General features: G+C 38.9%; 1 protein-coding gene and 1 pseudogene across 1 annotated transcript; one reads left to right on the top strand and one right to left on the bottom strand.

Moving 5' to 3' along the window:
- The first annotated feature begins 4,074 nt into the window (after positions 1-4,074).
- Positions 4,075-4,683, top strand: LOC148803166 (uncharacterized). Its single transcript, XM_088894265.1, has one exon. It carries the CDS (start codon positions 4,075-4,077, stop codon positions 4,681-4,683), a length of 609 nt encoding a protein of 202 aa, XP_088750391.1.
- An 18,699-nt stretch (positions 4,684-23,382) lies between these two features.
- LOC104588976 (4-coumarate--CoA ligase 1 pseudogene) lies at positions 23,383-24,458 on the bottom strand (annotated as a pseudogene).
- Positions 24,459-26,607: the final 2,149 nt, after the last annotated feature.

Raw genomic sequence — 26,607 nt, 5'->3', positions numbered from 1 at the left:
TCCTTCCTACAAATTTATTTTTATTAGAGTTAATTTGTGTTCTATTTCTTTTCTACAGATCTGAAATTTGGCCAGGTAAGACGGAAGGCCTAGCTCGAGAAGTTCGAGGGTCGAAAGAGAGATCCGGAGACTACTACCTTTGATCGGATTCTCAGACATTTTTATTTCATTCCTTTTATTTATTTGTTTCTGTTATTTATTTTTATACACTTGTTATTCCTAGTACTGTTCGAATTTGATTTTAATGAATTCCATTTTTTTAATTAATTAATTTTATATTTCTGCAACTCCCCTTTGTGTTATGTCTCCCGGATCGAAGTACGTAATTATTTTTCCTTTGCTTCCCTGTGGATACGACCCGTTCTCATCAGTTTATTGCATTAGAAGTTGTTTGAGAATCAGAATAAAATTATAAATGTTTAAACTGGTGTTCCGAAGTGTTTAACGACGCACTTCCGAACACACCAAGTTTTTGGCGTCGTTGTCGGGGAAGCACGGAGAAAAAAATTTTATTTACTTTTTTTGGATCTATTTCATTATTTTTTTCTTTCATTTTATTACTTGATCTATTATCTCAGTTTAATTCTTGTTTCTCTTTGATTCTATAGGACGGAATAGCGAAAGGTGGGGTACTGGAGCGTTCCGGGACTGTAGGACGGAAGAGAAGAGAAGAGAAATTGGATTGCATTTTAGGTGTAGTCGTTCCATTTTACTTTTAATTTTTTTTTACTTTCGAACTCTTTTATTTAGTTGAATATTGATTTTTGAATTTTTAATTACTTTTTTTAGATCCGGTTTATTTTTTTCTAGTATTATTTTGCTTCCCTTTTGTTTCCAGATCTATTCTTCTTTGTTTATTTTAATTTATTGTTCGATTTTTTTTCTTTATTAGGTTTGTGTTTTTCTTTTATTTCAGATTAAAAAAACAAAAAAAAATGTTTATTTTATTTTATTTCTTGCAGCATAATTTTCTTTTGTTTATTTTATTTTATTTTCAGTTAAAATCTTAGATTCATTTTTTTCTTTTATTTCAGATAAAAAACAATAAAAAAAGAAATAAATAAATCAAAAAGTTTTCGTTTATTTTATTTTATTTATTTTTTGCAGCATATTTTTCTTTTCATATTAATTTTTAGATTTGTGTTTTTCTTTTATTAAAAAAACGAAAATAAAATATAAATAAAAAAAATTTCAGCATTTCTTTTTCTCTTGTTTATTTTATTTTCGGTTTTCTTTTTTTTAGATTTGTATTCTTTTTCTTTTATTTTATCTTTTTCTTGCATAATGTTCTTTTGATCATTTTATTTTTAGTTTAATTTTTAGATTAGCAATTAGTTTGTTAGAATTTATTTTTGGTAGTTGTTAATTCGGTTTAGCACAATTAATTGCTGTTTTATTTTCTGTTTGCAATTATTATTTGTTTCTTTATTTAATTTCTTTTCTTTTAGTTGTTTAATTGAATAAATAATTGCTAAATAGGAAATTATTGAAATTTTCGAATTTGAGTTTAAATTACAAACCTGAATTTAAATTTATATTTAAATTTGAATTCGAATCTGAATTTGAATTTGAATTTCAAATTTCTAAATTTAAATCTTAAATTTTCGAATTTAAAAATTTGAAAATAAATAAATAAATAAGTTAAAATTTTAAAAAAATTAAATTTAATTCTCAAAATCTGAATTTGAATTTAAACTCCCAAAAGTTTAAATTTTGAATTAAAAAAAAAGAATATTTCTCTTGCATTTTCATTCCATTATTTAGGGTTTGATATTTTAGAGCATGCATCATATAGGTTTATTTAATTGCTAAAATTATTTTGTTAGTTGTGAATGTACTAAGATTCTTATTATTTTAATTGCTTCTCTTGCTTAGTTTATTTTGTTCTTTTATGTTATATTGCTGAATTGCATTTTAGAAATAATTGTTCATGCATTGTAATTAGTTGCATTCATTTTGTTTGATTGTTTTTATTTCGTTAATCCATTTAAGGGCACCCAATTTAAATAAGATAAGGTGGGGATTTCATCACCCTTCCTTGGCCCAAAAATCACCATCATTCACGTGTGGTTCACCCTAACCCTAATTTAAAATTTGGATAAAAAGATCCTTTAGGGAAGCCTCTCATTTGGTTCAAAGGTGTGTTTAATTTTAGGAGAGCTTGAAATTATTTTCCATAACCGACGGTTGGTGTCTAAGGAAAGAGGTTAAACGGCTAAGCCTAAGCGGGTTTTGTGGTTACTTAATTAGATCCTTGCGAGAGCAAGGGGAGCCTCCCACATCCCCACCTCTTACCTGGCTAACCAAAGGAAGTGGTGTAATTCCAAGTGAACCTAAACGGATTCACATTGGTTGAACCACTAGTTTAGGAAACCCTAGGTCAACCCCTAGGTCGTGTGGTTGATTTGTTTACCTTTAAAAAAAACAGAAAAAAAGAAAAAAAATAAAAATTCCAACTTGAATTTTGATTTTAGGAATTTAAATTTCTAAATCTGAATTTGAATTTAAATTTCAAAAAAATTTAAAAAATCAAATTTAAGTTTAAATTTCAAGATCTAAATTTGAAATTAAAATTCAAAATTTAAATTCCAAATTCCAAAAGAAAAAAAAAAAGAAAAAGGGGCTTAAAATAAAATGAATTCAATGGCCGGAGTTTGTGAAATGAGAAACTACTTCCAACCTGAGCCACAAATTAATTGGAACCACGTGTCTCAACAACTGGACAAGATTAATGGTATGGCCCAAAGACTTGACGAAGTCCTTGCACGTCGTCAACAAAGTGGCCCATACCCAACCTTGTCATCCTATCCATCATGTACCATCTATGCAAACCTGGCCCTTCATGTCAGCCAGTGCCCTACGGTGGGCCCATGTCAACCAGTTATTCCAAACCAAGCGACCAATAGTTTTTTCCAACCCAATGCTAACCGATTCTCTAGTTCATATAACCCTAGGTGGGAAAATCAGCCCAACTTCAATTATAGGGCCCAAGTCCAAAAAAAACCCCTGCCAGATATACACTCTCAATGGTCTGAAGCCCAGACTCGTTGGGAGTACAATGATTACCTTGGGACTCAAACAGCTCAACCATGTCAAACCTATACACAGTCCCAACAGCAATACCACCATCTAACTCAATGGCCCAAAATTTTCAGAGGACACAAGTACAAAGTTCATTCTAGCAGGTGTATCCTAGGAACCAACCGGATCACTCGTATTAGGCTTACCCACAACCTCCTCAAACTCGTACCGTTGATGACCAATTCATGAAACTTCAGCAGCTGATCCTAAATCAACAGCAATCCATTGATAGATTGGGAGTACAATAATTACCCTGGGACTCAAACAGCTCAACCATGTCAAACCTATACACAGTCCCAATAGCAATACCACCCATCTAACTCAATGGCCCAAAATTTTCAGAGGACACAAGTATAGAGTTCATTCTAGCAGGTGTATCTTAGGAACCAACCGGATCAACCGTTTCAAGCTTACCCACAACCTCCTCAAACTCGTACCGTCGATGACTAATTCATGAAGCTTCAGCAGTTGATCCTAAATCAGTAGCAGCCCATTGATAGATTAGAGAGACAAATAGGACGGCTAGCCGAAGCCAAGGCAAGGAGAGAAGTAGGGAAAATATCGAGTCAACCAGTTGCAACTCTTAGAAATCAGCCACTAGGTTTTCCTCCACAACAAATTCAGCTACATCCTAAGAACCCTCAGTGTGAAAATACTAAGGCAATTACAACCTTAAGGAGTGGGTGGATTTTAGAAGACCCATGTGAGAAAAAGAGAGTTAATGAAAAGGAGCAGGAAGACCCTAAGTTGGGGGGAGAAAAAGGAAAGGAAGCTTTAGAAGAAAGGCCTATAGTAAACCAACCCGTAGTTCCCTTTCTAACTGCACTTACAATTGGGTTGGTGCTAAAGAACAAAGAAAGTTACTGCGAGGAGAGCCAGGAAGTCCATATTAACATCCCTCTCTTCAAGGCGATCCAACATGTCCCGGCCTATGCCAAGTTCTTGAAAGAGTTGTGTATTCAAATGATGGAGCCACAACCAGCCCCACAAAAAATGATGCTCTTGGCAAATGTTAGTGCAACTCTCCTAAATCAACATCCCCGGAAGCTGAATGACCCGGATGCTCCTCTCATAAACTGTGTCATCTCTAGAATCACCTTCGAGCAGGCCCTATTGAATCTTGGGGCTAGTAAAAATCTGCTTCTGTCTATTTATGACAGGTTCATGATCAGCGAGTTAAAACCTACTCCGATAATTCTGCAATTCGCTTATTGGTCGATCAAGACTCCTCGAAGTGTTATCGAGGACATCATTGTTAGGGTAGAGGGTTGTCACTTTCCATTGGATTTTATCATCCTAGGCATGCCCCCAACCGAGGAACTAAACCATATCCCAATAATCTTAAGATGTTTGTTTTTAGCAGCAGTCAAAACAAGCACCAACTATAAATCGGGAGAAATAGACATTTCATTTGAGAAGCAGAAAGCCTCGTTAAATGCTTTTAGTGCCTCTAAGCATCCAAACCTAGGGGAAGATGAGTGCAAGACAGATGTAGTTGATGATCTTTTAGATGCTCTGTCTGCCCCTCGGTTAGTCCAGTCTGAGTCCTGTTTGTATGAAGATGAAAGTGAGTTGGAGAGTGTAAATGGAAGAAGTGTGTGAGAGTGTTCGGCTGAAGACGTTAAACTTAGCGCTGGTTGAGAAGCAACCCAATGTAGTTTTCAGTTGAATTTTGTCTGTAGTGTTAGAATTGTGTTTCTTTTCCTGATTCAAGACCAGGTGGCAAACCTTGAACCCCTCAGGAAAACCCAACTCATTGATCCCTTTAGCCCAAATCCTCTTTGTATCATTCTAGTCATGCCATTAGGGACAATGGCATTTAAGTTATGGGGTAAGGAAAGAGAGAGAGAGAGAGAGAGAGAGAGAGAGAGAGAGAGAGAAAATGAAAAACAAAATTGATAAGCTAAGCCTTCAAATATATAGAATTAAAATTTCACTGAAAATTTTAAAAATTTTTTCCATTAAAAGAGATTCTCAAACAGAAAAAGTTGAGGAAACTGATAAAAGAATATTGAATTTTGTAGAAATTGGTAGCAAGTGATAGGAGTCAAAATTGGTCTTGTTTGAATATTGTCGAAACCATTTAGAAATTGGAAAATACTCCCAATTTTGCCCCTACCAAGATAAGGAGAGAAAGATTGAGAAATTAGACAAAAATTCTTCAAAATTGTTAGAAACAGTGGACTACCCTGAACAATGTTTGCAAAATAAAAAAAAAAAAGAGAAAAAAAATGAATAAAAAGTCAATGGATACCCTAGACTTAGTAACCGGGTCACTTCACCTAAGTCAAGTGTCGAGATTCACGTCAAACAGAAAATGGAATGCCAAAGACACTTACCTAACACTTAGTAATTGGGTCTCTTCACCTAAGGCAAGTGTCGGGATTCACGTAAAACGGTGAAAGGTAACAATAAAAATAAGTTCAGGGATAGAAATCCGTTGTCAGAAATAATAAGAAGAATACATGTCTGATTTTAAAATCAATCTCATTTTATCTAGATAGTCAGCAAATGGAAGGGTAAATAAGATTTTTAAGCCATGTTTTTGTAATATTCAAAATAAGACAGTTTTACCCCTAAAGCCCAATACTAATCTATACAGAGTTTGAGAATGCTGGAATCAGGATGCTTGATTAGTTTTGTTAGGGATGATCTTGAGATGGGAAAGATCTATATACTCAGTGTAATTTTAAGGCTGCATTGCTAAGGGACTAGCAATGGTTAAGTTGGGGTGTGATAACCCTGCATTTTGATGCCTTAAAGGCATCAATCAGGGGTATTTTCGGCCTTAGAATAGTCAAAATGCACCATTTTCCCAGTTAAAATCAATTATGTGACCTCTGAGGGTCTCTATGCAAATTATATAGAAAATTGGGGAGTTTTCATGGCTGAAATACTTTTGGGAAGCTGGTGTGAAGTCCAACTGAGAGAGGGGGTATTTTTGTAAAGAACTAAGAGTAGGAGGGTGCCTCCTATTTGCTCAACCCAGTTGGCACCATCCTACTACATTACCATGCTCCCCTCTCATTAGCAAACCCTAGGGAGCCTTTTTAACCTAATATTTTCCTCCTTAGCTAACCCTAACCACCCCAGATGTAAAATCTCCATCATCCACTCCTTCTAATCTCCGCCATCCATTTTAGGGCTCTCCTTTGTAGCTTCTAAACCCTAGGGTGCCACCTATTTTGTTAATCCTCACCATTAAATCTCAGCCACTCCTACCATCCTATATCCAAACCATTCAATCTAGGGCACCACAAATCCTTTTAATCTTAACCCTTTAACCCTAGATGTTCTAATCTACACCCTCCATTTCTGGGCGCCCAAATCTCAGCCCTACATAATATTGGTGCCCTCTCCTTCCATTTTCAGCCATAGGATCACCCCAAAGCCATCTTAGCCATCCATTAGAAACCCTAGGGCATCCCTAACTATGGTAAATCCCAGCTACCGCCCCCATCTTTCTCCCTATTTCCAGTTGTGTCCACCTTTTCTATAAAAAGGGTCTCAAGGGCCCTGTAGAAGGGGTTGGTCAATTCACCTAGGAAGAAGGAAGGATGATCTTGAGAAGTTTAAGGGTAGAGGAAGAAGAGGACGCCCAGGAAAGAGGAGGGGTTCCTACTTGTAGTTCACCAACACTACTACTGCCACCTTTGGATTTGAATCCCAACCATTTTTTCTTCAATTTTAGAATTACTTTCTGTTCTTTAATTTCCAGTTTAATTTTTCCTTCCTGCAAATTTATTTTTATTTGAGTTAATTTGTGTTTTATTTCTTTTCTGCATATATGAAATTCGGCCAGGTAAGACGGAAGGCCTAGCTCGAGAAGTTCGAGGGTTGAAGGAGAGATCCGGAGACTGCTACATCTGATTGGATTCTCAAACATTTTTATTTCATTCCTTTTATTTATTTGTTTATGTAATTTATTTTTATACACTTGTTATTCTCAGTACAGTTCGAATTTGGTTTTGAATTACATTTTTTTAATTAATTAATTTTATATTTCTGAAACTCCCCTTTGTGTTCTCTCTCCTGGATCTAAGTACGTAATTATTTTCCCTTTGCTTCCCTGTGGATACGACCCGTTCTCATCACTTTACTGCGTTAGAAGTTGTATGAGAATCGGAATAAAATTATAAATGTTTAAACTAGTGTTCCAAAGTATTTAACGACACGCTTCCGGACACACCATTGGCTTCTATGTTTTTCGGTTATTTGTTTGACTAGAAAGACAACACTATCCATCGGATGATGGACCCGAGCTGCAAGCGGTGTAGCAGCTATGTTTTTGCCCCTTTTTTTGTTCATGTTTGCCTGCGAACAGCTACAGTTGAGTGTTACCCCTCATCGTCTCTCCCCAATGACCGTCACCATTGCCACTTTGGAGGGGAACTCCCATGAGGAGCAAACTCTAGGTGTGTTCAGAGGGAAATGGTGGCTCGAGCTAAAAGGTTAAGGTAGTTTGGGGTGGTCGAGATTTAATTAAAATTGTCCTCTCTAGACGATTTTGTATTGAAGTCGTATGTTTTGGTCATCCACAATTCCATGCCATTCTACATCATTGTTGACGTTCCAGAGGACGGCGACCAATAATACGCAATAGAAGTCAATCACCCTCTTGATCATGTGGCGTGCCTTATACTGTGGCCCGGAGTCATCGCATATCTCGATCGGCTGGTGAGGCATAAGTGACGACTTACTGTCCTTACTGACTTCTCCGACAATTCGGTTATGATGGTATGGGCTTGCAGTTGTTATGATCTTCAGTCATCGAAACGATCTCATGTTCCTAGGTGTCTCGTGGTTCCCTCTCGCAGGTATTAGGAGGATCGAGCAGTGCATGTCCTTGCAGTTATCATATATTTTCTTGTTGTTCGGCAGGATGCAAATGTTTATGGCTGCAAATCTTTGTCCCCATCACGTTATGCCCCCCCCTCCGGGCCATGCAGTGGAACAGAGGCAGGAAGAGGCCCCTTCCTAACTAGGTTCTTCACCGGTACTGGCGGAGGAGTGTAAATTTATGGGTGTTTTTCGTAAGGGTAAGCATCCTACTATAGAGAAGGGTGAAGGCAATCGACCTCCTACACCTAAGAGGTATAGGATGATGAGGGTGCCTCGTTCTTTCTGGAGATCGGTGTCGGGGGAGGTTTGTAAAACCAGGTTTGTTGTTGCACCGTCACTGGCTGAGGAGCACTCGATTAGGGGTTCTCCACAACAACGTCTTGAGGAGGTTGTATAGGATCCTCTAGCCCCAACTCTTGAGGCAAGGGAGGTAGCTAACATGGAATCAGGGCAATCTACAGTGCCAGTTCCTCCTGCTAAAGTAGTTGTTGTTCCCATCGCCGGTGGGTGGGTAAAGAAGATGGCTCCCCGTCCTCATAGGAGGGAGTCTAAGAGTGATGGAATGATAAGTTTGTACGATTTTGCAATGTGTTTGGATTACTGTTTCTGTTGTTATTCTGTGCTGACTTATGTTATTTTTATAGTCTTTTGTATTAAAGCAGGTGGAGGTCAGTGAGACTCGGCCCAAGGTTGCTATTCCATAACTCCTGTCGAAAGGCATTGTGGGTGAAGAGATATTTGTGGTTCAGATGTTTTTTTATTCTTAAGTGTGCTTTATTTGCTTATACTAATCGCATCTTGTTTGTTTCATCTCAGGGGATTTGCGATGTCAATTTCTCTGATGTGGAAGCTTCGCCTATTATTAGGCATTTGGTACAGGATTTGAAGTCTTTGCAGCCCCCTATCAAAGGACGGGAGGCACCCGAGGAGCGTCCCATTGACTTAGGAGATGCGAGGGTTGATAGAAAGGGTGATGTTGATGATCCTGCGTCTGTTGACCCTGTGCAAGAGCAAGAAACTTGTGTGGGCCTACAGGAGCAGCCCCCAAGTAGTACGGTGGTTCAGACTGAGGGCGGCCAAGAGGGTCAATAGCAGTTACAATGCCAAAGCATCCCTCTGGGAGTCTAGTGGACACAACTGGTTGACCCTAGGAACCAGACATAGTTGTATATGGGCAACCTATTGAGGAAGAGCATGAGCAGAGGGTTGTTGACGCTTTGCTCGAGCAGGCACACGGGGATACGGTGCTAAAATCTCAACATGAAGAAGAGCTTGTACATGTTCGCCATGGGGAGACTGAAAGTTGTGGAGATGTATCAACAATAACCCCCCAGCATTCCAAGGCTTCGATGGTGCAACATGTAAGCCTAGAGACCCAACTTGAATGTGATCCTATTAATGTGGAGGTTTTGTTGCTGCCTAAGACTGTCACTTGACGAGGAGCTCGCATTGGTGCACCAGGAGCTCAAAGAATATTGTGAAAAACATGAGGTCATGCCTCTCGGTTACTCCATCGTAGATTTGGTTTCCATTCAAGGTCTTCACAAGCATGACAAATACTTCATCTCGAGTTCTATGGCGGAGATTGTAGCTTTGATCATCCAGAAAGGTTGGCTACCAACTAGCGACATCCCTCTAATTATTATAAGGACATCATTGAATACTATAGCGAAGGTGATGAATTGCATCATGGACCAATTGATAGATGAGCTATCATGGTCTGGCTTTGCCTGTTGGCTAAGGGCATGTGCATCACTTTCTATTCTAGTCTTCAGGATGGATCATATCAAGGAGAGGGTAGTTCTTCTGGCCCATTTATTTTGGAAAGCTGGTTACAAGGAATCCCAGCCCCTGATTTCTCAAGCTTCAAGAGAAATCTACCAGTGCCTTCAGGTTATCGAGTTGACTCTTGTTAAGGCAAAAGAGATGTTGGATGCCCTATTTAACGAGTGTGCTCGCCAACAGAAGGTGGTATTCCAGTATAAAGCAGAGCATAAAGAGCTTACAGAGATCGAATCGCAACAACAAAGTCTGGCCAAGATCACCCGTATGAGGGGCAAGCTTTATGCTAATGAAATGTATATGTAACCTCGTGTCATGTAAAAATAGTGTGATATTTTAATAGAAGAGAATTTTATTTTATTCATGTGTACTTTGTTTCTTTGTGAATTTCTGGTAATTGTATTTCTCCTAGTCTTTGCACAAAACATGAGGTGAAAGGGGCAGTGTTAATTGGTCTATTAGGCTGGACACAACACTAGTAGGCTTATTGGGCTGAGCACAATGCCAGTAAGCTATTTAGGCCCTGTGTACCTTTAGATAATTTGGTCTCCCATTTAATGGCGGTGGAGCCTATCAATTCACTTTGTGTGTGAAACTGAGATGTTTTGTCTTTGTGATGAGTAAAGTGTGCACCAATTATGCGATGTGTAGTATCTTTAGGGCATCGGCTAGGTGTCTGTGCCCAGTCCATAATCATTTGTTTAACTGTGGTAGTAAGTTGTGCGCCAAAGCTATCTCGTAGTAGATTGTTGCTTGGAGTATTGTCACTTTACTACTGATAGATTGCCACTTTGGCGTAGTACATAGCTTAGCTTATCATCACAATTGCGAGTATTCCGTTGTAATCAAGTCACTGCCATCACACTATTTGAAAACTGGTTTTGGGGTATTCCTAAAGGGATGGGAGATCCATCATATGGATGGCCGAACCCTACAGGAAGGTTGGCCAAACTCTGCATTTTGATGCCTTAAGGGCATCATTTCAAGGGTATTTTTGGCCTTAGAATAGTCAAAGTATGCCCTTTTCCTAGTTAAATTCATTGTTGGGAAGCTGGTGTGAAGTCCAGCTGAGAGAGGGGGTGTTTTTGTAAAACACTGAAAGCAAGAGGGAGCCTCCTACCTGTTAAACCCATTTTGGCGCCCCTCTTACTGTATTAGCATGCTCCCCACGCCTTAGCACACCCTAGGGCGCCTTTTAACCCATTCTTTTCACTCTTAACAAACCCTAGCCACCCCTAACTGCTAAATCCTTACCTTTCATCCCTTCTAATCTGTACCATCCATTCTAGGGCACTCACTTTTTAGCATTCTAACCCTAGGAGCCACCTAACTTCTAATCTTCACCATTCATCCTTTAGCCACTAAATCTCAGCCTTACATAATATTGGGTGCTTTCTCCTTTTCTTCTCAGCCTTAGGATCACCGTAGAACCATCCAAACCCTTCATTCTAAACCCTAGGGCACCCATATTTTTGCTAAAATCCAGTTGTCGCCTCCCTCTTTCTCTCTATTCCCAATTGTGTCCACCCTTCTCTATAAAAAGGACCCCAGGGGCCCTGTAGAAGGGGTTGGTCAATTCACCCAGTTCACAAGGCTAAGGTTTCTTGAGGAGTTCAAGGGTTATAGAAGGGGAGGACGCCCAGTTCTTGTCAAGAGGGGTTCCTGTAAGCTGTTCAACCAATCTGCAACTACCGCCACTAGATCTCATCAACCATTCTTTTTTTTTCTTTATTTTCTTTTTTGTTATTTTTATTTCTGCAATCTTTTAGATTTAATTCTTGTTCCTTTCTCTGTTTTGCAGATCTGAATTTGTTCGGTTCAAGGCTAAGGTGTCTTGAGGGGTTCAAGGGTTGTAGAAAGGACGGGCGCTCAGTTCTTGTCAGGAGGGGTTCCTACAAGCCTTGTAGGTCTCGACCTTACCATTGGGGCCCTTCTTCCTCTTATAGATCCATTTGCAACCAATTGCTTTTACCCCAGGTGGTGGATCTACCAGAGTCCAGACTCCATTGGTCTCCATTGAGTCCATCTCAGCTCTCATGGCATCTACCCACTTCAAGGAATTTATGTCCAACATAGCTTCAGTATAAGTCACAAAATCCTCCTCATTGGTTGTGACTTCTACCAAATAACTTTCTTAGTCATAGTCATAATGAACTGGAGGCCTGAAAACCCAGGTAGATCTTATAGGTTGGTTATTTTCTGGAGCTCGTGGGACATCTCCCACTACCCTTGGGCTCTCCTCATTAAGAACAACTTCGGGATGAAGATTATCTAGGATGTAATCTCTTGCCTCGTCTATGCATTCTAGTTTGCCGTTGACCAATTGGTCCATCTCCTCTATTCGAAAGTTTTTTCCCATTACATAGGCTACTCGGGCGGATACTATCTGTATCTTCGCCGATAGAACAACTTTTTGGTCATATACCAAAGAATAGGGTGTTGTCTATGTGCTTTTCTTTTATTGTTGTGCGATAAGCCCAATGCGTTTTTGACAACTTCTCTACCCAGTCCTTTTGGATTTCTACTACCATTTTACTCAACATTTTCAACAAAATCTTATTGGTTGCCTCTATTTGCACATTCCCTTGTGGGTAATAAGTTGTAGATATGCCTAGTCTTGCCCCATACTGTCCCAATAGGTCCTAGACTTCCTGATTCTTTATGGATAACCCATTGTCTATCAAAATCCACATGGGGACCCCGAATTGGTGGGTTATATTCTATCTTAGGAAATTTGCAATTTTCTCTGCACAAATTCTTCTTAGAGGTATTGCCTTTGCCCACTTTGTGAAGTAATCTATAGCTACTATGATGAAACAATGTCCTCAGGAAGTGGGTGTATTTTGCCCATCAGATCTACCCCTCAGGTGTGGAAAGGCCACTGTGTGATGATGGAATGGAGATCGTTGGTTGGTCGATGTATCCTTTCAGCATGTATTTGGCATTTGTGGCAACTTCAAACATGCTTTTGAGTATCTTCCAACATCGTTGGCCAGTGAAAGCCTAAGTGCGGGATATGGTTGGGTAAGGCTAGTTGTCCCTGGTGTGGGGCTGATTCAAAGTTGTGGGCTGCATCTAATGCTTCTTCTATTTCCTCACTGACTAGGCATCGCAAAGGTTTCTCAGTGTAAGACTTCTTGTACAACACTCCGTCGTGTAGGTAGAACATTTTTGCTTTTGCTAAGAATTTTCTTCTCATAACCAGGTCAACTAGTGTGACTTTGTTCTCAATATATTCTATGTACATGGTTCTCCAATCTACTTCACCAACTGTAAGACTCGTTCTCGTCTACTTCTAGGATGCACTTCTCATAGTCATTTTGAATCTTGACTGCATCTGTTTTCATCTCTAGCCAAAAGTACCCCAATCTCTGTAGTTTTCAGTATAGTGTTGTGGTTACATCAACACAGTAAGTTTTGTGGGTTTCGTTCAAGACTACTTCTACCTCTTTAGGCCCTAAGCATCTTGCCCTAACTTCATCTGCTAACTTGTGGTATAGTACTCCGTTCACCAGTTAGAACTTTAATAGTATCTTGTCGTATTGCATCACCTCTATTGGGTTACTCAGCTTTTGTATGACACTATATCTCCAATCCTCTATTGTTATGGCATCCTTTGTTTCTACCCAATGTCCTAATCTTTCTGTTGCAATGTTCATTGGGTTCTTACTTGGTTGTATTTTGGATCCCAATGCGGCTAATGTGTTGGCGTATCTATTTTTGGCAATATTCTGGTGTTCATAAATTACTTCCAGGTCCCTAGTTAACCTTTGGATCAGTGTCATATACAGAAAGATTGTCAACTCCTTAACTGTGGTGCTACCATTCATCTACTCAATCACCAATTTAGAGTCTCCTTTTACTTTTACTTTCCTTGCCCCAAAGTCCCTAGCTACTGTCAGGCCCAATACTAGTGCCTCATACTCAGCTATGTTATGTGAACAAGGTTACTACAACTTGAAAGAGTAGGCTGAGGTGTTTTCGGCAGGCGAGGTCAATGTGACCTTGGCTCCAGTAGAGGTGCTAGTACTCCTTCCATCAAAGGTCAGGGTCTATTCTCCATCTTCTACTACTACTATGATGGGTAGCTCTCCGAGTACTTCGAAGATGGGGAAACTGTCATTGGTAAGAAAGGCATAAAGGAGGTCTGTAACCACTTGGCATTTAATCGCCTTTGGCTAGGTGTACTCGATGCTATATTCATTCAACTACATCATCCACTTAACCAGTCTTCCTAAGAGTGGAGGTTATCTATAAAGTATTTAATGGGATTGCTTCTCGCGATGAACTTCACCTTCTATCCTAGGATGTAGTGTCTGAACTTCTGTGTTGTGAATACTAACGCTAAGCACTACTACTCCATGTGGGAGTAATTCTTTTCTACGGGTTTCAGGGTTCTATTGGCGTAGTAAATTGGACACTCAATGCCCTCATCATTGTCCTGGGCTAACAGGCATCTTACGGCCTCTGAGTTTGATGCAATTTACACCTTGAACTCTCGGCCACTCTTAGGTGGTGACATGGTTGGGGCTTTGGCTAAGGCCTGCTTCAGTTGGTGGAAGGCATCCTAATGTTCTATTGACCATTTGTACTTTGTAGACTTCTTGGTCAATTTTATCAATGGCATTGTTGTATGTGCTAGGCCAAGAATAAACCTTCTAAGGTAAGAGACTTTTCCAAGGAAGGTCTTTAGTTGAGACTCAGTGTTTGGAGGGGGTAAGTCTAGAATTGCTTTCACCTTGACCAAATCTAGGTGGATCTCAATCTGATCTTCTTTGTAGCCTAGAAACTTTTCGGACTATACTCCAAATGCACATTTTAATGGGTTGAGTCTCAGGTTGAATGTTTTGTATCTGTCAAATACCTTTCTAAGCACTTTAGAATGGTCTTCTCTTTTCTTTGCCTTGACCACTATGTCATCTACATAGCATTCTATCTCCTTGTGCATCATATCATGAAATACGCTCGTCATCGCCCTCTAGAACATGGCTTCAGCATTCTTCAAGCCAAAGGGCATCATCTTGTAGTAGAAGTTCTCAATTAACATTATGAATGTCGTGTGTGGTGCATCTACAGGGTCCATATAGATTTGATTGTATTCATTGTAGGCGTCTAAGAAGGAGAATAACTGGTTTCCTGCCATTGAGTCCATTAATATATCCATATTCGGCAGAGGGAACTCATTCTTGGGGTAGGCTCTATTCAAGTCTATTAAGTCAACACAACACCTAGAGTAGGGGTGGGAGAAGTTAGTGTGCTTTTTTTTATAACTGAGAACTAGTGTACTATAGTTTGGATACTAACCATAGTGGTCCATTCTTCTTTTTGACTGGAACCACATTGGCTAACCACTGTACATGTGCGATGGGCTTGATGAAGCCTACTTTCAAAAGTCATTCAACCTCCTCTTCGATTTTCAGAGCTATTTTCGGTTTAAAGATCCTTTATGATTGTTTGACATGTTTGAATTTTGGATCTATGCACAATGAATGTTTGACAAGGGCCAAGTCTAATCCTAGCATCTAGTCGTACGACTAAGTGAAGATGACAGATTGTCGAAGCCCTCAAAATTAGTATTAGTCCCACAATAAAATATTTGTAGTAAAAGTGGTATTAGGTCGAATCCCACAGGGCAGTAATCTCTCAGCCGAATGAATATTATCACTGAGTGGGAAAATTAAATAACTGAAATTAAAAGAGAGTAATAGCAAACTAAACAAACAAGAGAAATCAGTCTTACCGAATTCTGGTTCAAGGTTTCGGTTTAATCAATTGGCCATCGATCATAGGTAGACTTCGGTGGTCTTGCAATTCAAGCATTTAACCTTAGATTTATTAGGATAGCCATAATAAACCTTGTGTTTTCCTAAATCAGCAAACCAAACCCAGCATTCGATCAACAATTATCACTAATCGACCGGGTACAATAGCGTTCCATGTCAACTAGTGATAGCATTAAGCTTTGTGAAAACAGTTAAACCAAAATAACAATAATTGAGATAGCTGCAATTATCGAATTCTGTTCCATCGATTCCCTTTAGGTTAAAACATGTCAATACATTGGTCAAAGGCTGTCACGAACAATTGACCCAGAAAGATATTGACCTAATTGCTACTTGTACCATTATTCATGACAATTACGGATCACCGAACTATGGATAGCAGTAGGAAAATCAACATTAATTAATTTGTTAGACTAATTAACATTAACATCCAATGAAAATATGCACAAGAATCAATAAATACTTGAATAAGAAAACAAGAATTTAAATTAAATACAAAACCTCACAATGACTCAATCGAACCTCCCCCCTTGAACCAGAAAAGAGAAGTTTAGCTGCTCATGATCTTTGAACCATCCATGCTTTTCTTCTCTGTGGCCGAATTGGTCTCTTGGTAGCTTGAGTTGCTTGGTGATCTCTTGGATCTTGGAGTGAGTGATGCTAGAGCTGGTCCGCCCCCTCTTTATATAGCCAAAGGAGAGGGCTGTTTTCCAACTCCTTCTAGGAGATCATCTTATCTTCAGGGAGTCCTGATCTTCTTTGAACTAATCCTATCCTATCTCTTATCTAATCCTCAACCTTCTTATCTTTATAGGATTACATTCAAAATTCAGATCTAATAAGACTCTCTCCCTCCTTGGAGGTTACATTCGAATTAGGACACTAGGCTCTTGCATCCGAGTTGGGCTTCTCTGATAACTTGGGCTGCTTCCAGGTTCTTTTGCGAGTTGGGCTTCAGCTGTGAAATGGGCCTGGCTGCGAACTTGCTCTAACTTAGGGCCCAGTTTCGTACTCGATGAAGACAGAATCTGCCAAAACCCAAAACATAAAAGTTGTGGGTCTTCCTTTCATCTTTCTAAAACTTCTTGAATTGTCCAATTCAGAGTCCGGAATTGAGAGTTATTCCCAGATTACTGACTATCGCCGAAACTGTGCAAAATCACCCGATTTGCCCTGTTTTCTTCCAATTGCCTTCTTTATTACCCTGAATCGAAATACAAGAGTAATGAGTCCATTTAAGTGCTAAAGTAATGTAAAAATATGAAAATTAGGGGATAAAAATAGGGTTCTTTTTAGTCTCATCAAAGACATCCTAGAACTATGTGAAAGAAAACACAGTTTAGTTTCGTTTTAATGAATGCCTAGTGTTTGCCATGAGGAAAAGTTTCTATACCTTTCAAAAGGTCAAGTAATTTCTGTTTCTCCTCAGATCCTAGCTTGGCCGAGAAATACAATGGCCTCTTCTTTGCTCCTTCCGTGGCCATGTTTATTTTCTCTAATGGCTCTTCCACGGCATCAATAGAGTCCTGCATGTTTTTGGAAGGCGCATGGACCTCATCATAGTATTCTACGGTTTCTTTGTTTCGCCCCTATTATTTCGAGTAATGTTTAGTATCTTTTGTTTTTGTTGTTAATTGCATACATCAATTTAGCATGTCATACCTTTGGTTCTAGTGGGCTCTGTTTTGATTGTTCACATTATTTTTGTGATGAGATCATCACAATGTCCATTTGTGGAGATGGTACGGAAAAATAGTTCCGGTTGAGGTAACATTTAGAATATGTGTATTTAGGTCATTAATTATATGAGGGCATGTATCTTGGAGAAATCATTTGGTCATATGTACAGTGATCATTCTTGTTCAAGCAGTAAATTCATGCATAGTAGTCATTCGATTTTAGCAAAAAATGCATGTATAGTAGTTGAATTGGTGATGGAAGTATAGCCTACAACAAGTATTTGATGATATATATGTATTTATTGACAAATATTAACCATGTGGTCATACCTCAGGGGTGGCTTTCTTGGTGGCTGGCGCGCCATCGTCCTTTTACTCCTCCACGATAGTATAGTATCTTTTTCCAGCATCACCAGTAATTCGTACGCATCTTGTTCTTTTCTTATTTTCCAGCGCGGCAGGGGGTTTGCTCGTAGGATTCAACAACTACACACCTACCTTGGCCACCCTTGTCTCACCCTCATTAGCTAGCTCAAAAAATAGAACGCATCCTATAAATGAGTCTCTATTTTGTCAAAAGGGACGCGAGTCACTGGGATCCTCACCACATGTCCTCTATGTTTTTCCTTGATGCTTTGAGGGTATGTTGACGGGACCAGGGCCAAACCATGTATCAAAGGATGCCCCAGCAGAGCGTGGTATGCAGTTCTCCCTGAGATCACTTGGAACTCCTGGGTGATGGTGAATGGCCCCATCGCAACCAACAACACGATGGACTCCTCTATGATAGACGCATTGTCGTTAAATTTTGTGACCTCCATAGGTAGTCCTTTAACGGTCTCCATCTGAATATTCATCAACATTAGGGTATGAACAGAGATCAAATTCACAGAACTCCCCTAGTCAATCATCGATCGCCTCATCTCATAACCCCTATCTTCGTCATGATGTATAAGGGTCGGTTGTGGTGGGGGTTGGTGGCCAGCATGTTATCCTGAGTGAATTCCACGTGCAACCTATCAAACCAATGGGGATCCAATAGTCTTTTGAACGTTTATGTCAGCGTCCTGATGGAGAGCCTCCTTGTCGAGGTGCTAGCCCTTGCTTACTAAAGAGTTGTTGTAACTCCACACTTTGCTTAAACCTCTGTATCAGCATGTCTGGGTGATCATGTCCCGACGCTCTGGCCACAATAATAATTCCTCCCTAGGTGTGTGCGGGGAGGGGTTCGTTTCAACCTGGGTCAGCTTCCTCTTGACAAATTTGCTAAGCTTCACTTTCTGCACGAACAACCGTCGGAGTGTGAAATAGTCCATTAGGTCATGGTGCGGTGATTGGTGAAAATTGCACCACCTCCCTCCATACCTTTCCTTCTCCAAGTTGACTCCTATTGTTGGTGGCGGCAGGTTGATGACACAGTCTTCTACTAACTTGTTCATTATCATAATTACCTCCTCTTTGGTGCAAGCAAAAGGAGGAGGGTGGTGGCAACATGTTCTTCCTTCTGTTCTAGTTGCCACCGCGATAGTAGGGCCCCTGCCTAGGCCCTTTGGTGTTCTGAGGCTTCCTGTCGATGGTGTAAGCCTCATTCTTTCCATACTGTGCTGAAGCCAAAGTAGATTGGGACGTAGTACTCTTGACAGTGCATGCTCAGGGTCTCAACTTCTATGTTTTCAAGGCTTATCCTGTAGGCAAGCTACATGTCTTGCACGCACTATTCGATGAAACTCTTCTCAGTAACATGTTCATCGAAGACTGAATGGGTCAACTTTTGGAACCTCATCACATAAGCTAAGAGGTCCTCGCCTGCGCACTGTTCTATATTGCACAAATCTACCATTGTCAACCTCCACTCCAGTGTGAACCATTTTGACAAGAACCTCTTTGCTAGCTCTGCCCACGAGTCTATGCTACCCGCGATCAAATTGACGAACCAGGTGTAGGACGGTCTGGTCAAAGACTTGGAGAACTCCCTAACTTTCAGATCTCCATCCAGAGCGAACGACCCCAGGACATCATCGGACTTATTCACATGCTCTTAGGGCATCCTTTCTACCCATCATAATGTGGCCATTGCTGAGGAGGACTGTAACTGGTGGGATACGATTTGTACAAGACTTGGTCATAATAAGTTTTCTAAAGAACAAGTGAGGCCTGGGCTCTATTATGGTTTTCCACCATCAGCCCCTAAACATATTATTTTCAGTTCATCGCGGCTGAGTGGCACTTTTGTTACGGGGTTGGTCTATGGAGTGGCTCAGGGCTATTCGACAGTGGGGAGGTTGGTTTGTGTGGGCACAGGGCTGGGTTTGGTAGGTTGCTCGGGGATGACAGGGTTCTAGTTAGTAGACTAGTGACTGGTGGGAACAGATGTCGAGGGAGTGGTTAGGGTGAAAGGGGATTGTTCGGTCTCAAACGACCACTAGAGGAGGAGTTCTAAGGTGGTTCTCATTTCATTCTACATCTGCTCCATCTAGTCGAAAAGGGATTCGAACTCGTTTTGAGAGTATCTCGATGTCGACTTGTTCAGTTGACTCCGGGCCAACCTAATCTCCAGTCTCCAGGTTGACGTTTTCCAGTCTCCAAAGATTTTAATGTGAGTAGGGAGGTAAGGCTACATATGAGGGCCTCCTTAAAGGACAAAAGAAAGTTGGGAGCAGGTGATAGGCTATAGGCTAGGGCGAATGAGGTGATAGAATGATCATCTTGTTATGAATTGGACCCCTATTTATAGGGAGAGATCCTGATGTCGCAAAAGGAAGGAACCAAAACTGTTTGATTCCCATTAGGGAAGGGAATCTTGGATTCAATGTTAGTTGTTAGGGAACACTGCTAGGGTTTCACTATGTGTCTTATGAGATATCTTAAGGATGAGCTTTCCTTTTGTCTGAGGATTCTCATAATACAAATGTGCTACTTGATTTCATGACCCTTTTAAACCGACATAGCGCAAATGACGTCACTATTTATCTCGCGTGTCCTCTTTAAGCCTATGAGGCATCCCGACACACGCATTAGTAGCGACACACACATTTCTTTTACTTGTTTCTGACCTGCGATGAGCTTGCACCTGTCATAGTTGTGCCTTGGGCTTAAGCTCATCGCAAGTCCGTGCAGGTCTTGAGCTCATCGCAACTCATTTCGGGTCATGAGCTCACCGCATGTCTACACGGGTTCCGAGATCATCACAGATGTGCAATGGGTTATGGACTCATCTCATGCATTTGTGTAGTATTGGTTTAGCACCTTCTGTGCTCTAATGGTCTAGGTGACCATCATGTACCTACAACTGGTGTACAGTAAACTGATACTCAAGCTTCCTTTGAATGGTGAATGTAGAGTGCCATCGATGACCAGTGATCGGTGAACATAGGGGGCCCTGAGAATCCTTCAAACGATCAAAACTTTGAGAGAAGGGAGTCTGCTTCTTTTTTGGGAGAAGGAAGAGTATGAATTTCTTCTTCTTTTCTGGTTGAAACTTTGAGGAAGGGAGGAACTTTGTTTTCTTCTTCAGCTCTGAGAATTCTTCTAATAGTCGAAACTTTGGGAGAAGGGAGTTTAAGAAATCTTTTAATGTTCGAAATGAGGAAGATAGTCAGGAGCCAACATATGTCTTCATTTTCTTCTTTTTCCAACAGTCGAAACTTTTGGAGAAGGGAGCCTCCTCTGATAAATCCTCCAACGTTCAAAATGGGGAAGAAGACGGTTGAGAGCGAATAGAAAAGTCATCATTTTCGAATAGCGTTTGTTTTCTTCTTTTTTTTTATGTCTAGGGGTATAACGATAAAAAATTTACAACTTTTCCGCTGACATGAAGGGAGGAGTTGAAAAAAAATCATATTTATTGGATGGAGGCAACGAGATTTTCAGTTTTCATACCAACTTTTTTTATATTTCAATTTTTGAGGAGGAGCTGACTGAAGAAACCCTAAATTTTAGGGATAAGTAGACTGTATTCCACCTCAAAAATAAAAAATTATAGCCCCTCTATAAACCGCATCCTGCCTGTGTGATTTGGCATTGATCCACAGTTAGGATTCTTCCCACCTGTATGGTGAGGCTAAGATTTTTTGGGGTGGACTGAACAATAAAAACCACTAAGCTTTATTTGTTTTGCTAATGTTTGGGATGCACTGCCCCTATTGTGTTGTGCGTAATGCAAGTCGAAGTTGTGCATTGTATAACAATTCCTCGATGACAAAGATATTCTCAATGTATGGCTGAATTGCTATTGGATTGGATTCTTGAATGGGCTTCTAGCCGATAAGGGCAACTTTTTGCCCCTAATATCAATGAAAATAACAATTTTCATACAATAACTAGAATAGGATAACTTGTTTGAAAAAATATCAAATAAGGGCACTGTGCACTTTGCTCATAAAAAAATACTCAAGACCCATGCACAATCAGAATAATTAATTCTCACCTGGCCAATATGAGAGCATCTTCATGAAGGAAGGGGAAATCCATCATATGGATGGCCAAACCATGCTAGATGGTTGGGCAAAATTTAAAAAATTTTCTTTTACCCTTCGGGGAATCGTAGCATTTTTCAACGGTCGTTCTTGCACCGAATCGGACCAGATCTGAAACCAAAAAAAATGGAGAAGTATACCTTATACGGATTCCACAAGTGTAGCTCCCAAAGTGGAAGTTCACGCCCAAAGAGTGTACCAAAACCAACTTCCATTGAAGATGGCAGAGTTTAAATTGAAGTTGGTTCAGCAACACAGTTTTTCAGCAAAAACTGTAATCCAACAACTTGGATCGAGCAAGGGTGGTGAGTATGAATTGAATTTGATATTTTCTTGCAAAAATCAGAAATCAGAACTGATCTCTATCAGTTCAAGAATTGGAGATCGAACTAGGGTTTCTAGGCAGCAATAGCAAAAGGAGAGAACTAAGAGCAGATGCGATAATTGAAGCAGTTCGCCCTCCTCCTTTTATAAGCCTTAAGGATCAACACTCCTAATCCAATTAGTGGGATCCTAATCCAAATCTTTATTTGGATTTGGACTCTTTAAGTGGATAAGACTTATTCTCTTATCCTAATTGTTGTTCCAAACCCATATTCGCCCATGTCACATGACTGCTTAAGTTGTGATGTGACCACTTGATTAATCTAATTAATCATGGGCTTTAGGCCCATTAAGAAAGTGTCTTACATCCCTAAATAGTTGTTGGCCCATTTGGTTCTCTTTGTATGGCGTGGAACCCCAACAATGACCTCACATATGCCCATATGGGTTCGGCCCAACTTTTATTAAAAAAACTGGCCAAATTCACTATCAAGCATAGTGAACCCTTGAGTCCATTAATATGGGCTCTTAATGGGCCCAACATTTATACTAAATGATCGTTGAGTCCATCCATCCTTTGAAGGCCCAAGGACAATGGACTTAAGTGAGATATATCCCATCAGGTAAAACAACCCTAAATGGTCTCTTACACTTAATCTCTCAGCCCTTAATGATCAAACACTGCCCAATAGGGAAGGACCTCTCCCTTGTCTGCAAGGTGCAATGTTGCACTCTCTACTCGGATGGGTCCCAGGAATTAAAACCTTTTGCAAACATTTTTCTTTAAAGCATAATATATATTATCATATAAATATATTTTGCAAAACAAACCTCAAACAAGTTTGAAATCAACTGCCAGCATTTTTGGTTTCCATCAGAGATAGTGCAGTCCTAATCATTCACTTTGTCCAACAAAGGGGCTGATCCTGTCACTATGATCACCCACTCGAGTAAATTCTCATACTGCCCCAACATACCCAGGTTTTGACCCCTAAAGGATCTCACTGATTGGCATATCAAAGATAGCCCAATCCGACACCTAGTGCAGTACCATAATCGATTCTAGGGGTTATGTCTAACTTTCCAGTTTTGTCAACTAGTCTCCAAGGTCTAGGGCATAACTGGAAAATGGTCCAGGTTCAGTGTTTCGAACAAACATACATTGCATGTGCTTCGAGTCTAACCCTGCCAGCTGAGACAAGCTGCCCCATCCTTCTTGGCAATACATCAGTGTCAGCCTTGGCACGATAAACTTCCCCAAGTCTATCCAACAGCTGAGAACATTTTAAACTAACACAAGTCTCGTAAGTATCTAGTTTAAGGGTAATTACATAGAAACACACCAAATATAACACAAATCAATTATGTACTTTATTCATTTACAATAAATGCATATGTGCATCAATCTGATTGGAGCTAAGGGCATACACTGTCTAACACTTTAAGCTCCTTTCCCATCGGAGTGGCACCCGGACGTCACTATATGAACGGATGGACGATAGGTCGTAGCTATCGATGGTCGAGTTCTTAGCCAGTGCCAAGACGATTGAAGGGACAAATGGATTGACGGTTATCTTATATTTTTGTACGAGCACCATCATTGCCACCACCTCAAATTTTTGCATGATCAGAATCGGCACACTGGCTCGTAACCTGCAAAACAAAACCGAGTTAAGCGAGTAGATGTGGAAGAGAGGCAGCACACATAACAATACGTCCTCAACCTATTGCGCCACGCTGGTGATGACACCCCTTTGAGTCAGCATCACCCCTTTGAGCAACCCAGTTATCCTCGATGAGTAAGGTAGGATGACCACATCGTCGGGGTGAATCTTTACCATGGGCATTTCAGACTCATCAAAATGAGTCAGCTCAAAGAAATGCAGACAACCATTGGAGGGTGAGTCGGTAGTCATGATCTTAACGTCATTCTCCTTGGAAAATTCCCTCAGTTTCTCAACATGGCAGGCTTGTGTTATGATAAGTCTGGCATTTGAGGCTTTGGCTTGTTTGGCGATATCCACCAAGGTGTAGAAGGGATTCGTTGTTGTGTTAGTGGCATCATGGTAAGACGCGTCGAGGAAGGTGAAGACAAACTCAGGTGAGTTGGGCAGTAGAAGTATGATCACTTGACCTTGTTGGATGCCAAGTTTGTCAAGCCCAGCTGCTACTTTTTTGGACATGAGTTCTACTTCAGTGTAAGTGTATGTCTCACCGGTGACGCTGTTTATCAGACATGGCTGGGAGCCGAACTGTGATATGTTTTTGAAGAAATATGAGTGCAAAGGGAGATGGTTCAGGATGTAGATATCAGGAAGCTTCAACCTATAAATGAATTCCTTTTGCTTCGTTGCAATCTCCACCGGATCAGCTAGAGTAGTTATGGAAACAAGTTTCACAAAGAAAGAGAGAGAGAGAGAGAGTTCGGGTTTGAGGTTGGTTGGAATCCTGGGGTTGTTGACATCACTTTGACTAAAGAAGAAAGAAGACATTCCATTGTGCCACCTATGATTTTACCTAACATGGTTTCTCCAGAGGATCTGGTCATAGTTGCCATCGGCAACCTTAACCTACCATGGTAGTTTAGATGGACGTGGTGATGAAGAAACCATGTTCCGGCAACAATGCCATTACCCTTATGTGATATTTAAAAAAAAAAATTATCCTATTCTAATTATCTATATCTATATCTATACTACTTATAAAAGTGTGAATGATGAGGTATTGGCTTCTAGAATTTTTCTTTACTAAAATACCCTTCATCTTGAATTTAGTTCATCTCTATTGAAAGGGCAAAAAATGTAATTTAAAGAATACCATTAAGTACATTCAATTACCTCTCATTAAGTGTCACATTTAAGTCATTAAATAAATCACATTTTCTCTCATTAAATCCAACATTTATATGCTTGTTTATCATCATTACACTAATAAATCCATACAAAACAATTATTAATAGAATGGAATTTTATATTTTTAAAATAAACATGGAAATGAAATCATATTTTCCATCTATGTGGTGGGTAAGTAGTTCAACCATTTAGGTTAAATGGATAATTTCATGATGTCCTAAATAAATAATACAAATTTAGGAATATAAAAAATAGTTTTGCTCATCGTCATTAAATTCCACTAATAAATCCATACACAATAATTATTAATAGAATGAAATTTTATATTTTAAAATAAACCTAGAAATGAAATCATATTTTCCATCTAGAACGTGGGTAAGTATTTCAACCATTTGGGTCAAATGGATAATTTCATGATGTCATAAATAAATAATATAAATTTAGAAATATAAAAAATACAAAAAATATAGAAAAAAAAAGAAATTTTGAAAAAAAAAACATTGGACACGTTTTTATTATTATATATTTGTCATATAAAAAATAACTATGACAAAATAAACATAATTTTATTAATGATGGAAAATAAAAGTGCGGATGAGGAGGTATTGGCTTCTGGATTTTTTTTCTTTATTGAAATACCCCTCCTCTTGAATTTAGTTCATCTCCATTCAAAGGGTAGAAAATATAATTAAAAGAATACCATTAAGTACATTTAATTACCTCACATTAAGTCTCACATTTAAGTTATTAAATAAATCACATTCTCTTTCATTGAATTCAACGTTTATACTTTTGTTTATCATCATTACACTAATAGATCCATACACAATAATTATTAATAGAATGCTATATTTTTAAAATAAATATAGAAATGAAATCATATATCTCATCTAGGCGGTGGGTAAGTAGTTCAACCATTTGGGTCAAATGGATAATTTCATGATGTCATAAATAAATAATACTCAATTAGAAATATAAAAAATAATTTTGTTTATCATCATTAAAATCCACTAATAAATCCATACACAATAATTATTAATAGAATGAAATTTCATATTTTTAAAATAAACCTAGAATGAAATCATATTTTCCATTTAGATCATGGGTAAGTATTTCAATCTTTTGTGTCAAATGGATAATTTCATGATGTCATAAATAAATAATACAAATTTAGAAATATAAAAAATAATATATATATATATAGAAATAATGAAATTTTGAAAAAAAAATACATATTTCTATTATTATATATTTGTCATATTAAAAAATAACTATGATAAAATAGACATAATTTTATTAATGATGGACATCAAATATACAACTTAAAACCGATTGGAAATTAAATCATCTTCCTATCCAGGGGGTGGGTTAGTGGTTCAATATTTTAGGTCAAATAGGTTAAACCATGATGTATAATTAAAAATAATTTTTTTAAAATTGAATAGTACAAAAAATATGAAACAATTTTGGGCACATTTATAATATTATATACTAATAATATAAACAAAAATAAGTATGATAAATAATAATTATTTTATCAATGGTATAAATGAAATGCAAAATTTAAAACCAATTTAAAAATGAAACTAGTTCCATATCTAGATGGTAGGTAGGTTAATGATCTAACATTCTGGGTCAAATGGGTCAATCTATGATGTCATAACTAAGTAACGAATATTAAATACATACATACATACATACATGCATGCATGCATATAAACTCAAAGAAAAATATAAACCACCATATTAAATAAAAATAAATGTGAAAATAAGAATTATTTTATCAATG

Source organism: Nelumbo nucifera, chromosome 1, assembly GCF_055504915.1.
Source record: "Nelumbo nucifera cultivar China Antique chromosome 1, China Antique-T2T, whole genome shotgun sequence".
Taxonomy (NCBI): domain Eukaryota; kingdom Viridiplantae; phylum Streptophyta; class Magnoliopsida; order Proteales; family Nelumbonaceae; genus Nelumbo; species Nelumbo nucifera.
Note: the sequence above shows the minus strand (reverse complement) of the source record. Positions and strands in the feature narration are given on the sequence as shown.

Coding starts and splice junctions, on each gene's coding strand:
- LOC148803166 (XM_088894265.1), top strand. CDS start 4,075: ATGATGCTCTTGGCAAATGTTAGTGCAACTCTCCTAAATCAACATCCC.